The sequence below is a fragment of the Grampus griseus genome, assembly GCF_964374135.1.
Source record: "Grampus griseus genome assembly, chromosome: 12".
Lineage (NCBI taxonomy): Eukaryota > Metazoa > Chordata > Mammalia > Artiodactyla > Delphinidae > Grampus > Grampus griseus.
This window is the reverse complement of record NC_139006.1, coordinates 26,505,045-26,519,046: the sequence shown is the minus strand read 5'-3', so window position 1 is coordinate 26,519,046 and position 14,002 is coordinate 26,505,045. Positions and strand designations below refer to the sequence as shown.

The 14,002-nt window shown below is 51.4% G+C and overlaps 1 protein-coding gene across 2 annotated transcripts in view; it reads left to right on the top strand.

The window, feature by feature from the left end:
• HIRA (histone cell cycle regulator) overlaps positions 1-14,002 on the top strand; it is a 73,986-nt gene that overhangs the window by 2,540 nt on the left and 57,444 nt on the right. For both annotated transcript variants that reach the window (XM_082667812.1, XM_082667813.1), the window contains exon 2: positions 13,795-13,857. In XM_082667812.1, coding sequence (XP_082523938.1) covers positions 13,795-13,857 — 63 coding nt within the window. The remainder of the gene's footprint in view (positions 1-13,794; positions 13,858-14,002) is intronic.

Genomic DNA, 14,002 nt, shown 5'->3' with positions numbered 1-14,002 from the left:
GTAGGATGTTAGCAGCATCCCTGGCCTCTGCCCTCCAGATGCCAGTAGCATCTTCACTCTCACACACACACACACAGAGTTGTGACAACAGAAACTGTCTCCAGACATTGCTAGTGTCCTCTGTTGGCCAGGTCACCCCCAGTTGAGAATCACTGTTCTAAGGTGATGGGTTAAATATTGAAGTCATGTCATGGTAATGAGCTTTGAGCATGGAATCAGACTGGATTCAAGATGTCATCATTTATTAGCTGTAGATTGTTGAGCTTGTGACTCCACTTTCTGGGGCTTGGTAAAGTTGAAGCTATGTGCCAGGCATTGTTCACACACACACATACATACACACACACACACACACGTGTTTTACTCTGTGTTCTTGGATATGGCATTCCTTATGTATTTTATTTTAGGCTTGGCCAAAATAAGGTTTATTTCTAAGTTAGGTTATGACCATATATTTGTTAGAAACTGAAAGCAATTGGGTTTTTGGTTGTAGGAAAATGCAGTTTGTATGTTGAGAATCATTGAGATTCATGGTTCTTCCCATCGCAGGGCCTTTGTCCCTGAGAGTTTTTCTGGAATTCTTGTGGTGTTCATGCACAGCTCTTTAGTGAAGCCCATTCTAACCAGAAGGGCCAGGACTGAAAGGACACTCATTCTCCTTTGAGTTCATTCTCCTGGCAGTGTTGTAAAAAGGTGTATGGCAAATTTTCAATAATGGGATAATTTGTCAGTTAACTGCATTGCTTTATGGCATGTGTTTTTTCTCCTGTCCTATAATTGGATTCTTTTCCCTACCTCTTCTCATTCCACAAAGGATTTAAGACATTCTTCTGAGGCATGTCCTGCACCTGAGTGATAATGAATGTCAGTTTGAAGGGGAAACTCGAGGAAGGATGACCCAGTAATGAAGCTGGCCTGGGTGTGGAAAGGCTCTGCACAGCTGCTCTGAGAGCAGGCCAGGAGGGATCCCGGTAGTGACGTTTTGTGACTGCCCTGGTCATTCAGGTAACCTGTGCAGTTGGCCCAGATCAGGGCTTCTCAAACAGGCCAGAGTCTGGAGACATTTTTGGTTTTCGCAGCTGGAGGGGGTGGAGTGTAGGTGGAGGACAGGATGCCGCTGAACTAGAATGCTCTGCAGCCTCATGGATGCTCCTCTGCAACAGTCTCCTGGCCCAACGTCCATAGTGCCGAGGCTGGGAAACTGCTCTAGGTGAGAGTACCTTTGTATCGTTATTTGGCCTTTTCATCCATCCAACTAGATTGTAAGCTTCTTGAGGACAAGGAATTTGCCTATTATTTTGGAGTCAGATAGTCCTGTTCTTGAGTCTCCGTGCTCTGCTGCTCACCAAAGTGTGTTACAGAAGGTTCTTTACGTCTCTTATCCTGGTCTGTTAAGTGAAGCGGGTAACAGCTGCTTTGGCTGCTGCCTGCTCACCTGCGAAGGCTCAGGAAATGCACACTCTCTTCACAGTGTCACACTGACTTAACACCTGAAGACAGTAGAGTGATTTTTAAAAATAACCAGAATATATTTGAAGAGGATTCGGAAGAAAACTGGGTGGGATTTTGCCTTAGATAACACACTTGTGGGATTTACACTGATTTATACACTGAACGTTGAACCCTTCTGGAGAGAAGTTCTGTGGGGATCAGAGGTAAAAAGATGCTCCCTGTGCACGGAAAATTGTGCCAGGTGGGAGAGGGGAACAGACCACATTCTAGAATGCAGGGCAGAGGGTAGCCTGGGGAGGAGGGTGTGGTCTGTGGGTGCCCTTGGGCTGGGTCTGGACCACAGGAGGACTGTGAGGCAGAGGAGGTGCCACTGCTGTGGGAGCATCAGGAGTGGAGGCCCAGGGAGGGCTGGCGTGTGGAGCATGTTAGCACAGAGACTGCGCGGGTGATGGCAGGTGGGGCTGCAGGGCAGAGCCATGAGCACCTGCCTAGAAGCTTGGACTCCTTCTGAGGGTTGTGATAGGGGAGCATGGGGCGTTTCTGAGGAGACTGGATGTGGTTGGAAGGCCCCAGAGGAGCTGGTAGACATTCCCTGGGCCTAGGTGAGAGGCCCTGATGGAGGCAGGGAGGTCAGTGGTAGAGGTGCACACGGGGTAGAGGCAGGTAGCTTTGTAGATTGGAGACGCTCAGAGTTGATTTCTTCAGTATGCTGAGAAGAGAGTAGAGTTGAGGGCTAGGAAATGAGGTTTTCTTAAATATTTATTTTAATTTAAGGAGTGGTTAAAAAGATGTTTTCACCTTATGAGTTGAATTGAAGTTACACAGCTGGGAGGGACCTCTGGGCAGTGCCTGGCCTTGGCCATTGAGGGGACCTGCTGCCTGCCTTGACCCCTCCTTTTCCCCAGAGGTACGAGGCTACCCTGTTCATCCAGGGTGTTTGCCTGTGGACTGCAGAGGTGTCTGGCTCATGAAACATGGGTCTGGAATGAGCCCAGGGGACCATACATTGATGCAAGCACATTTTATCCTGCCGAGACGAGCAGCAACACCTGGAGGCGGGAGCAGGCCATCGGTTCGTCCACGTCATTAAAGAGCAGGGAGGGCATGTCGTGGACACTGGACGCCCACCCACTTCTTCCTTTCCATCAGAACCCCGGGGTTTTCCTTTTGTCTGCCCTCTTCTTCAGGGTCTTGATAGCCCTGAGCTGGAGTGTGGGTGAGTGCCCAGGCCTCGTTGGGGAACAGCCATGTGATGCCATTCTAGGCAGTAGGACCGGGAGGGGATGTCTGCTCAGGGTTTTTGGGGAATAATCAGGTAAGAAGAGATGCTTGAGAGGCCCATCTCTCTTCTCCTGGACTTCACTGCGTCTGTGTGTGGCAGCCAGCCTGTGACCCTGAGGACAGGGCTCGCACCGAGGATGACAGGAGGGGAAGGTGAAAGGAGTGGCTGCTTATGCCGCTATGAATGAACCTTGAAGCCAACCCTTCTCAGGACTTGTCACGTGACTTAGTAGGTTACCCTTGAAATTCTCTCTGACTTGCTGCAGAAAGAAAACATTCCTGACAGTACAGTTGGCAGATGGGAACTGAGACAGTAAGTTTCTGTAAGGAGAAAAGGAGATGCAGGAGGGGAGCTTAGTGAGGTGACAGAGGGCAGGCCTCATAAACGAGAGTGGTAGGTGGGTGAGTGCGGGAGAAAGCCCTGGGGTAGGGGTAGGGTGGGAGGAGTTTAAATAAGGTTCTTTGGGGAAGCCTGAATGAGAAGGTAACATGTGAGCAGAGACCTCGTTGCAGGAAGCAGGCGGTGAGCTGGATGTGTGTGTGCCCAAGACATACCTGGGGTGCTCTTGGACTCCCCACCTGCGGGGCGTGAGGGAAGCAGGGCTGGACAGGTAGGAGCTGGTCGGTAGTGCAGGTACCGCAGAAGCTGCAACTGGCCCTGCTGGGGGGCTGGGTGAGCCCTTCAGAGTTGTCCCGAATTGGGATGAGGGGCTCAGGCCTTTATACTCCCACATCCACAGTCATCGGGTGCAGGCTGTCCCTGCCAGGAGACCTGATCTTGGTCAAAGCAATTCTTCCGCTGAGGAGCTGTCACAGGCTGTAAACACTCCCACAGCTGGGGGGGTGGGGGGACGTGTTTCAGTCCTGGAGGGAGGGCACCTGGACAGGGCATCATGGCAACCTCCTAGGCCTGATGGAGGTGAGGAAGGCGGCCCTCTGTGGGAGGAGCATTTCAGGCAGCGAGAATGGCCAGAGCAAGCTTGCGTGGTGGGTCTGAGGAAGAGCAAGGATGTGGGAGCAACACTGGGAGGCATGAGCAGCAGGAGGTGAGGCCAAGTGAGCAGTGGACTGGCTGGAGGACCCGCACGCACGGGCCCTCCATGCGGCTCGAGTAGAGGAGTCCCACAACTGGCATGCTTTCAGATCTTGCTGGCCACTGCACTGGGACTCGGCTGGGCAGCGGGCATGGGGGCAAGGGCGGGAGCTGGAGGACCTGGGAAGAGGCTGTGGCAGTGATCCAGAGGTGGCCAGGGCAGTGGTGGTGCAGTGAGTGTGTGTGTGGTGGGGGGGGTATACATAAACACATACACACATGTTGGTGTTGAAGTGTAATTTACATAGTGAAATGCACAGACATGGTGAGTTTTGACAAACAGGTACACTGTAACCTGTTCCCCACTCAAGATACAGAATGTTTGCACCTCCCCAGAAAATTAGAGTTACAGTAGTGAATGTAGTCATCAGGTCAAATGTGGGGTGTGAGATGGGGGGGAAGGGGAGCCCGTAGGATCAGTAAGACTGTGAAGGAGCAGATGGGGAGGAGGAGCCAGGTTCAGTGACGTGGGGTGACCAAGTCCGGCCCCGCAAGAGGCCTTCCCGAAGCGCCTGTATGCTGAGGGACCTCAGCCTCCTCCTCCTGAAGCACCAGGGCTCTGAGCTGGAGCTGCTATTGAGGAACAGGACGGCTGCTTTGTTTTTGGCTGTGTCCATTGCCAATCTGATTGCTCTAGGGTACGTTAATGGTGTGTGAGAATCTGGATAATGGAGCACTTTGTGACTTTATACTTGTAATGTGGAAAATGTAAAGTAATTTTTCTTATAAAAGTAATGCCTGTTCAATTTAGAAAAAGTTAGAAAATACAAAAAGGAGAACACATTGTTAAAACTTTTTAATATGGTCTTTCAGACCATTTGGAAAAAATCACTGGGTAACACATTTTGTTTAGTGTGCATACCACATTATAAAGGTACCTGGGTTGTTCAAGATCTTAGCCAAATGCCCGATATCATAATAAATCCAGTGTTTTTATTGAGTAGCCTCCCTTCAGACAGCTGAAGTGTTACCATGCATTTTCCACTTAAATGATATTGTAGGGTTGTTGTTTTTCTTTTTTCTTTTTTTAATTGACGTACGTTAATTAGTTTCAGGTGTACAACATAATGATTCAATATTTGTTCATACTGCAAAATGATCACCGCAATAAGTCAACATCTGTCACCTCACATAAAGAATTATTTTTTCCTGATGAGAACTTTTAAGATTTATTCTCTTAGCAACTTTCAAATATGCAATACAGTATTATTAACTATAGTGTTATTTTCTTAGTTGTGGTTGTTGTTAAACAAACTTTCTCCTCTATGGGAAAGTTCTTTTTTTTTTTTTAATTTATTTTATTTTTGACTGTGTTGGGTCTTCATTGCTGCGCGTGGGCTCTCTCTAGTTGCTGCGAGCAGGGGCTGCTCTTCGTTGTGGTGCGCGAGCTTCTCATTGCGGTGGCTTCTCTTTTTTGCGGAGCACAGGCTCTAGGCGCGCGGGCTTAGTTGCTCCGTGGCATGTGGGATCTTCCTGGACCGGGGCTCGAACCTGTGTCCCCTGCATTGGCAGGCGGATTCTTAACCACTCCACCACCAGGGAAGCCTGGAAAGTTGTTCTTAACTGCTCTTAATTCTCTAGTGGATCTAGATAAGGAGGGATGACTCTATTTATAGAAATTCATCTTGCAGATACCTTTTAAGGAATATCTCTGTTCTGTAAAATTAGAGGAGAAAAGAGTATGAAAAAACACCAAAGCTTTTTTTTTTTTTTTTTTTGTGATACGCGGGCCTCTCAGTGTTGTGGCTGCTCCCGTTGCGGACGTGCAGGCTCAGCGAACGTGGCTCACGGGCCTAGCCGCTCCAGGGCATGTGGGATCTTCCTGGACTGGGGCACGAACTCATGTCCACTGCATCGGCAGGCGGACTCTCAACCACTGCACCACCAGGGAAGCCCCAAAGCCTTCTTGATTGTGTGTTGGCAAATGCTGCAGGAGATGTGAGGAGGTCTGTAAATGATATACCTGCACTTTCTTCAACTCTAGTTCATGGCCCGCCCTCCCCCCACCCCGCCCCTCGCAAAAAAAAAACCACCCAACCCAACAACGGTTGCTCCAGCTTCCTTCCTGTGCTGTGTTTTGAATGTCTCAGGCACCTGACACCTGAGGTGTCCCTGCAGTGGTGCTGACTTAGGGAGACCAAGAAGTTGTGGTTGAAGCGGTGGAGGTCCCAGCTGCAGATGGCTCTGTGCAGCCAGGGCTCTGCTTCCCCTGCAGGGGTTCGCCAACATGAGTCCTCCCTCAGTCAGGAGGAGCCCACCTTCCCAGGATTGGGATGCTAGTGACATGGAATGTGTGTTAGAACTGGGGGCCTCTGCCCAGCCTTTCACAACATCAAGTGTTTATGGAGTGCCTACTGTGTGTCGCTGCCCTGGGGAGACCCCGTGACTAAGCAGACAAAAGTGACTCAGCTCTCAGGCTTTACATTCCGGTGGGCAGAGTAGACAGACGTGCAATAAAGGAAGCGACACCTACAGTACGTGGGAAAGTAGATCAGTGTTAGGGGGGTTGTTGTGCCAAGCTGGGTGGTCAGGGGAGGCCTCAGTGCAGGGAACGGAGGCAGGAGGGAAAGAGCCAGGGTGGGCGCTGGGTGGGAGTGGAGAGGAAGCGGGCGCTGGACTACCAGTGGGGGCAGGGGCTGGTCTGGAGTTGAGGCCGGAGAAGTCGCGAGTCGTGTGGCTGTTGTGAGGCCTTGACTGAGATGGCAGGTTTGGGCGGGAAGACCAGGAGCTGCTTGTGGCGATGTGAGGGCTAGAGGCCTGGCAGGCGGGCAGCTGGACAGAGGGGTTTCCTGCCCCGCAGAGAGCAGAGAGCTCAGGTGCAGGGTTCCCTCCAGAGAGATTGCTGGTTGTGGGACGTGCGCACTGTCACCTGCACGAGAAAAGCATCCGCTTCATGATGACAGCCACTGGTGTTTTGATGTTTACCTTTATCAGACACAGACATATATGCAGTTTTTAGAAAACAGGCTTCATGTGTACATATGCACATTTATTCCTTATTGGGGTGGTTGTAGATTCCCACGCAGCTGAGATCCTCTGTACACTTTGCCCAGTTTCTCCCAGGGGTGACGTTTTGCAAAGCTGCAGTCTGATGTCACAATGATGTTGACAGACCCCACCTGCCTCACTCATAGCCCACTCTTACTTGTAGCGTTCATCTGTGTGGGGTGGCTGCTGAGTCCCACACAGCTTTGCACCTGTGAGGGTTCATGTATCCACAGCAGTCAAGACCAAATGGTTCGAACACCTTTACAACCATACCCACCTCCCTCCCACGCCCCTCCAGCTTGTATACATATTTATGTGGTTTGCTTTGGTTTTGGTTAGCATTTTTTTAAGTTGTGACAAAGTAAACCATAACATAAAATTTACCATCTTAACCATCTTTTAAGTGTATAATTCAGTAGTGTTCTGTATGTTCACATTGTTGTGCAGCCAATCTCCACACCTGTTCATCATGCAAAACTGAAACTCTGTCCCCATTAAGCAGTAACTCCCCAGTTCCCCCTCCCCCAGCCCCTGGCACCACCATCTACTTCCTGTCTCTATGAATTTGACTCCTCTAGGGACTTCATATAAGTGGAATCATACAGTATTTGTGCTTCTGTGACTGGCTTATGCAAATTAACATAATGTCTTCACAGTTCATCCATGTTGTAGCTTGTGTCAGAATTTTTCCTTTTTATTGCTGAATAATACTCCATTGTGTGGACGTACCACATTTTATTTATCCATCATCCATCGATGGACATGAGGTTACTTCCACCTCTTAGCTGTTGTGAATAAAGCTGCTATGAATGTGGGTGTACAAATATCTCTTCAAGACCCTGCTTTCAATTCCTTTGGGTGTAAACCCAGAAGTGGAATTGCTGGATCACAGGTAATTCTATTTTTAATTTTTTGAGGAACTGCCATACTGGTTTCCACAGCAGCTGCACCATTTTTCATTCCCACCAGCAGAGTACAGAGTTCCAATTTCTCCACATCCCCACCAGCACTTGTTATTTTTACTTTACTTTTCTTTTTTTGTTTTTTTTGTATTGAGTTTTAGGAGTTCTTTATATATTCTGGACATTAATTCCTTATCTGATATGTAATTTGCCAGTATTTTCTGTGGGTTGCCTTTTTATCCTGTTGATAGTATCCTTTGATGGGCAAAAGTTTTCAAGAAATCCAGTTTGTTTATTTTTTCTCTTAATGCCTGTGCCTTTGCTATCATATCTAAAAAAATCATTGCCAAATCCAATGTTATGAAGCTTTTTCCCTGTTTTGTTCTAAGAATTTTTATAGTGTTAGGTTCAACCTTTGGGTCTTTGATCCATTTTGAGTTAATTTTTGTAGATGGTGTTAGGTAAGGGTCCAGGCTCATTCTTCTGCATGTGGATATTCAGTTTTCCTTGAACCACTTGTTGAAGAGACTGTCCTTTGCTGTATTGAATGGCCTTGGCAGCCTTTTTGAAAATCTGTATTCTATTTCATTGGTCTGTGTGTCTTCATGCCAGTAACACACTCTTTTGATTACTATAACTTCGTAGTAAAATTTTTTTTTTTTTTTTTTTTTGCGGTACACAGGCCTCTCACTGTTGTGGCCTCTCCCGTTGGCGGAGCACAGGCTCCGGACGCGCAGGCTCAGCGGCCATGGCTCACGGGCCCAGCCGCTCCGCAGCATGTGGGATCTTCCTGGACCCGGGCACGAACCCGTGTCCCCTGCATCGGCAGGCGGACGCTCAACCACTGCACCATCAGGGAAGCCCCGTAGTAAATTTTGAAATCAGCCAAGTGTAAGACCTCCCACTTTGTTCTTTTTCAGAATTTGTTTGGCTGTTTGGAGTCCCTTGAGATTCTATATGAATTTTAGGATGGGTTTTTCTGTTTTTGCCCCCCCCCCAAAAAAAAGTCATTGCAGTTCTGACAGGGATTGCATTAAATCCGTACAGCTTTGGATGTTACTGACATCTTAACAATATTAAGTCTTCGATTCATGAAGATGAGCTGTTTTTCCATTTATTTGTGTTTCTGTTGGTTGTCTCGGCACTGTTTTCTAGTTTTCACGTACAAGTCTTTGACCTTTGTTAAGTTTACTTCTAAGTATTTTTTTCTTTTCGATTCTATTTTAAATAGAATTGTTTTGTTTCTTTTGGATTTTCACTGTTAATGTGTAGAAATGCAGCTGATGTTTGTTGATTTTGTATCCTTCAGCTCTACTAAATTTGTTTATTTTGTGGAATCTTTAGGGTTTTTTACACATAAGATCATGTCTTTTGCACCCACCTTATATTTTAATATTGTTTTGTAACTTCTTTTTCACTTAATAAATGTTTCAAACATTTTCCCATGTTTCACGTCTAATTACAAATTTACCAAAATTTGTTAGAACCAAGTATTATTGGGTCATATGGGCACAGCACACAGTGAATGGAGGCCTCGCCCTCCCCAAACTCCTCGCGAGCACGATGCACTAAGGGACTTCCAGTCAGTTCTGCCCCGTGAGCCGTCAGAGTGTAAAGGCCAGAGGCCCTCTGGCTGCATAGCAGGCAGCTGGCCTGTCTGCCCTCCGTGCTTCCTCCCACTTCTCCCCGCCAGCACTCCGCTCCTCTGGGAAGCTCCCTGAAGCCAGGAAGGAGGATTCTATCTGAGCGCCCTGGCTAAAACCCAGCTTCTGTAACTCACTCTTTTCTGCCCGATGACGAGCATCTGTACTGCAGTCCTCAGATCAGCACACACAGACAGGAGAGTGTGGAAGCGGGGTGCTCTGTGTGCGCTGAGGAGGGGTCCCCAAAGGTGTCAAGGAGGGGCGACCTGGAAGCAGAGCTGAGGAGAATGGGTTGGTGGGTGTCGGGGGAGAGAGTGCTGGGTGCTGACAGCTCTAAGGGTCCAGGGAGTGTGTTAATTTAACTTTTGTCTCTGTCTCTGTACAAAGAGGAGCTGAACACTGGAGGGGGTTGGGAGCTCATCTTTGTCCTTGTGCTGGGCCACATGGAAAGTTCTCGAACTAGTCCAGCCCCAGCATCCCTTCCCTCAGCTCCACCACCAAGAGCCCTTTAGAAAAAGGAGGACATGTGAGCCACTGCTCTCCTTGGGGCTGGAAGGTCCACTGCCTTAGCGGGTGGACAGCCAGCACCATGCCGGTGGCCTCCTCTAGGTCCACTTTTGTGTGTCCCCAGGGCGCATCACTGCAAGAGGAGACAGTTATGCCAGCCACGCCCCTCACTGGGGTGCACCCTGATCTCAGAAACAGACGTGAGACTTAGGCCTCAGAAGCATGTGACTCGGCATCTTAATCCGTCTTGCAAGGTGCTGGTCTGGGTGACTGTGGCCTCCCCATTTTGTAGATTAGGAAACTGCAGAGGAAGATTAAGTAACTTACTCGAGGCTGTGGAGCTGGTGAGCAGCAGGACTGAGGATCCAACCCATGGGCGCTTACTGCCCAAGCCCAGGCCTGTTCCCAACCCCCATTTCTGGCATCCCACTGCCCTCCAGCTTAGCAATTCCCTCTCCGTCTGAACAGCTAATGCCCTTGCCCCAGAGTGGCAGTTGGGAAGGTCTGCACTCCTTGGTGGCACCCTGCCTGTCTGTCTGGCTCCCTCCCCACTCTGCCCATGCTGCACTGCACAATGGCAGGTCGGACCCATTCTTGATTCCATGCCACATCCCCTCGTCTTGGGGGTCCCCTCACCCACTCTTTCACTGACTTCTCAACCTTGGGGACTTGGGGCAGTTGTGATTTCTGCAGGAAGACCCCAGGATGAGTTAGGTGGCTCCCCACCTGTGCAGACCTCTGTCACTGGACTTAGCTGTGAGGTTCATGTTGTCTACGTTTTGGCGCTCCCTGGGCAGGGCCAGGCTTCTGTATCTTTACTTTCTGTCTGCTTAGCCCAGTGTCAGCTCCTAGGATGGGCTGTGATTGGTACCTGTGCAGTGGAGCCCTTGGGCTCTGTATGTTCTTGGGGGGTCAGGCTGGCCCGTGACTTGTAGGCAAGTGACTTTGATGCGCTCCAGGAGGGAATACAGACTTCAGGAGCTAACCAGCACCCCGGGGGCTGGTGGATGCTCCTCACTGGTGGCCACTTAAGACTGATGCTGGCTGAGCTGGAACTTTCTTGGTTAAGATGATAAATGGTCAGCTTGGGTTGGCTTAAGCAGAACAGTGAATGAACTGGCATCTTGGGTTATCTCGTGTATAACAAACCACCCCCAAACTTGCTGGCTTAAAACAACGGCTTTATTATCGTTTGTGATGCTGCTCTTGGCAGGGCTCGGCGGGGCCAGCTCATCCCAGCTCCTCACGGGCTCTACTGGGGCAGCTTGAGCAGCCCGGGGCTGGAACAGCTCACCAGGGGCCCCGGGGCCTGGCCTTGAGGCCCACTTCTCACTCCGTGTGGCCAGCTGGGGCCTCGTCTCAGCAGGATGGTCTCAGTGGAGTTGGACTTCTTACATGGCAGCAGGCTCTCTCCAGAGGGCAGATGTTGAATGAAGCTTCCTTGCAAGCCCGCCACACATTCTGTTAGTTAAAGGCGTCCAGGGCCAGCCCAAATTCAGGGGGCGGGGTGCACACAGGCTCAAAGAGCCGAGGAGTCCAGGGCGATGCTCGGAGCAGCAGGCCCAGTCCTGCACGCTCACGCTTACACTCTCGCCCGCCTTCCCTCTGGCTCACTAGCCCTCATTTCTCCCCTCTGGGCTTTGCGGGGATGGGTGTCCCCCAGGCAGGTAGTTTACTCCTTGGGCTTTGGGGCCAGATACCTGGCCTCTACCAGGCAGCTGTGTGGCCTTGGGCAACTTTCCAGACCTCTCTGCATGCCTCCGTTTCCCCCTTGTGGTGAAATGAGTGAGGGAAGGCCCCGGGCCATGCTGCCTGCTGGTTTGAGAAAAGCCCGGGAGCAGTGGGGGGCCGGGGAGCAGTGGGGCTGGCCCTGGAAAGGCAGCGCCCCTCGGACGGACCCCCGCGTGGCCCTGACCCTGGAGGAAGGCACGGCCGGGTCGCAGCCCCTGCCCCTGGAGACACCTGCTCTTCTGAGTTTCACGAGGCCTTAGCGGTGCCAGCTGCTCCCTGTCCCCTGGCGTCCAGCAGGGCCCCACCAGGTCTCGGCGCTGGGTGGCTGGGCCCATGGCCCCACTCGTCCTTTCTCTTTCTCACAGCGCAGGTGGCAGGAAACCACCTTCACAACGGCTTCCCTCCAGCCGCTCAGCCTGTGGGGAAAGGGTGGCACGTTCCCAGCAGCGCATGTGGGACTCTGGTGTCATTGGTGGCAGCCACTTGGCCTAGGAGGGCGCAGGTGTCCCCGCCTGCCTGAGTGTGCGCCCTTCAGGTCCTCTCCGCTGTGCTCTCTGCACCTGCCTTCCTGGGCCCCCCAGGGGATGGTTTCTGGGCTCTTTTCTTGAAGGTTAAGGGGGAACTGTTAGGGTCTGGCCTGCAGAGGAAGAGCTCTGGCGGGTCGGCTGCTCTGCGCTGGAGAGAGTGCGGCTGTGTCGGGGCTCGTCCCACGTACCCCGGGAACAAGTGCGCACAGTGGCCTGGGACTGAGTTTCCTGTGTGCGGGGGATGGCTTTGAACACACTGCGTGTGCTAAAGACTGGTCGGCAGCTGCTGGGCTGAACTTGACCTGTCACTGTAGAGCTCTGGCTCAGGGACCGGGGCCTGTTGTAGAGGCTTTGCTGTTGAAGTGACTGCCCTGCTACTGGAGACGCAGTAGGGCGTTTGCATTTCGCGCCTCTGCTTGCTGATAGCCCTGCACCGCTGCTTCCCCCAGGACCGCATAATGACCAATAGAGGGAGGAGGCACTTCCCTGGTCTTGTGGAAGCTCACTCTCACCTTGACAGTGGGGGTGGGCCCTCCAGAAGAAGGTGGGGTGAGCTGGGTGCCGCCTGGGGCCACGCTGGCCTTTTGGTGCCAGCACTTGATCTTCCGTGCTCTCATGGGAGCCCTGGCAGGACTTTCAGCTCTCAAGCAGCCACCGCTGGCCCTGCCCAACCCGCACTTGCTGCCACGTGATTCCAGAGCTCGTGACCCTCATGCTAGTGTCCATGCCACCACCTCTTGGGTGACAGAGAAAGCATCCTCAACTAAGAGACCCCTTGGCAACAGCCCTTTGTATCAACGACCACTGATGTCCAGTTCGTTGTCAAGTGTCTCATTTGTCCCTGAGCAAATATTTCTGAGCCACCTTCCCAAGGCCCAGGCCAGAAGCTGAAGGAGGCCAGGGAGCTGGACAAACACCCACTGGGCACAGGCATAGTCTGCTGTGGCGCCTTTGCCAGCCAGGTCTGCCCAGCTGGCTATCCAGCTTCATGGGCCCCTGGTGGGGGACTGGGCCCGTGTTGTACCACAGTCCTTCCCCCACAGGGACTGACTGTCTGATTGACCACACCATGGGGCCATCCCTGGAGGCTCAGCTGGAGGAGACATTGAGAAGGCGACTCTCCATGGACGTCAATGCAGCAAGAACACACGGGGTGGGGGGGCTTTTGGGAGCAGGGTCACGACAAGGGAGGCGGTGCCTATGCATTGCAGCCACTGGTCCTGCGCAGCTGTCAGATGGCCAGGCAGAAGAGCCAGGCTACCTGTGTCCCAGCTGCAGCCAAGTACAAATCCCTGGGTGGGGAGATGGCTGAGGTGCAGCCCCTGTGACTCAGGGCTCTTGTCCCCAGTAGCTCGTGGTCTTTCCAAACATGCACACCTGGCAGGTGGTGGGCTTTCGTCCGGTGGACCTCAGTGTAAGTGCCGGGGTCTGCGGGCTCAGTCCCGCAGTGACAGGATGCTTTGTCCCACTTTCAGACTTTAAGCTATTCGATGTCCCTTGGAAAGTCTTTTAACTCACAGGTGATTTATTGGTAGCCTGTTTTTTCCCCTAGGAGCAGTGATTAGGGGCGTTACATGAATAACCAATATTTTAAATGTTTGAGCTTGCTGCTATTTTCCAATGAATAAAAGCCAAGAGAGATGTTATGTGTTTTTTTTCTTTGTTTCCAGGCAAGCCAATTTTTTCAGTTGATATTCACCCTGACGGGACCAAGTTCGCAACTGGAGGACAAGGTATGTTCACAGGTAGTGGAGGGAGCGCTCACAGCCCTGCGCCTCACCCCATGTCTCCTGATGCCCAGGAGCTAGGAGGAGGGAGAGGGCCTGCTGCTCATCAGCATGGATGTGCTAGGTCACATCTAAGCCCTTTGTGGCTCTG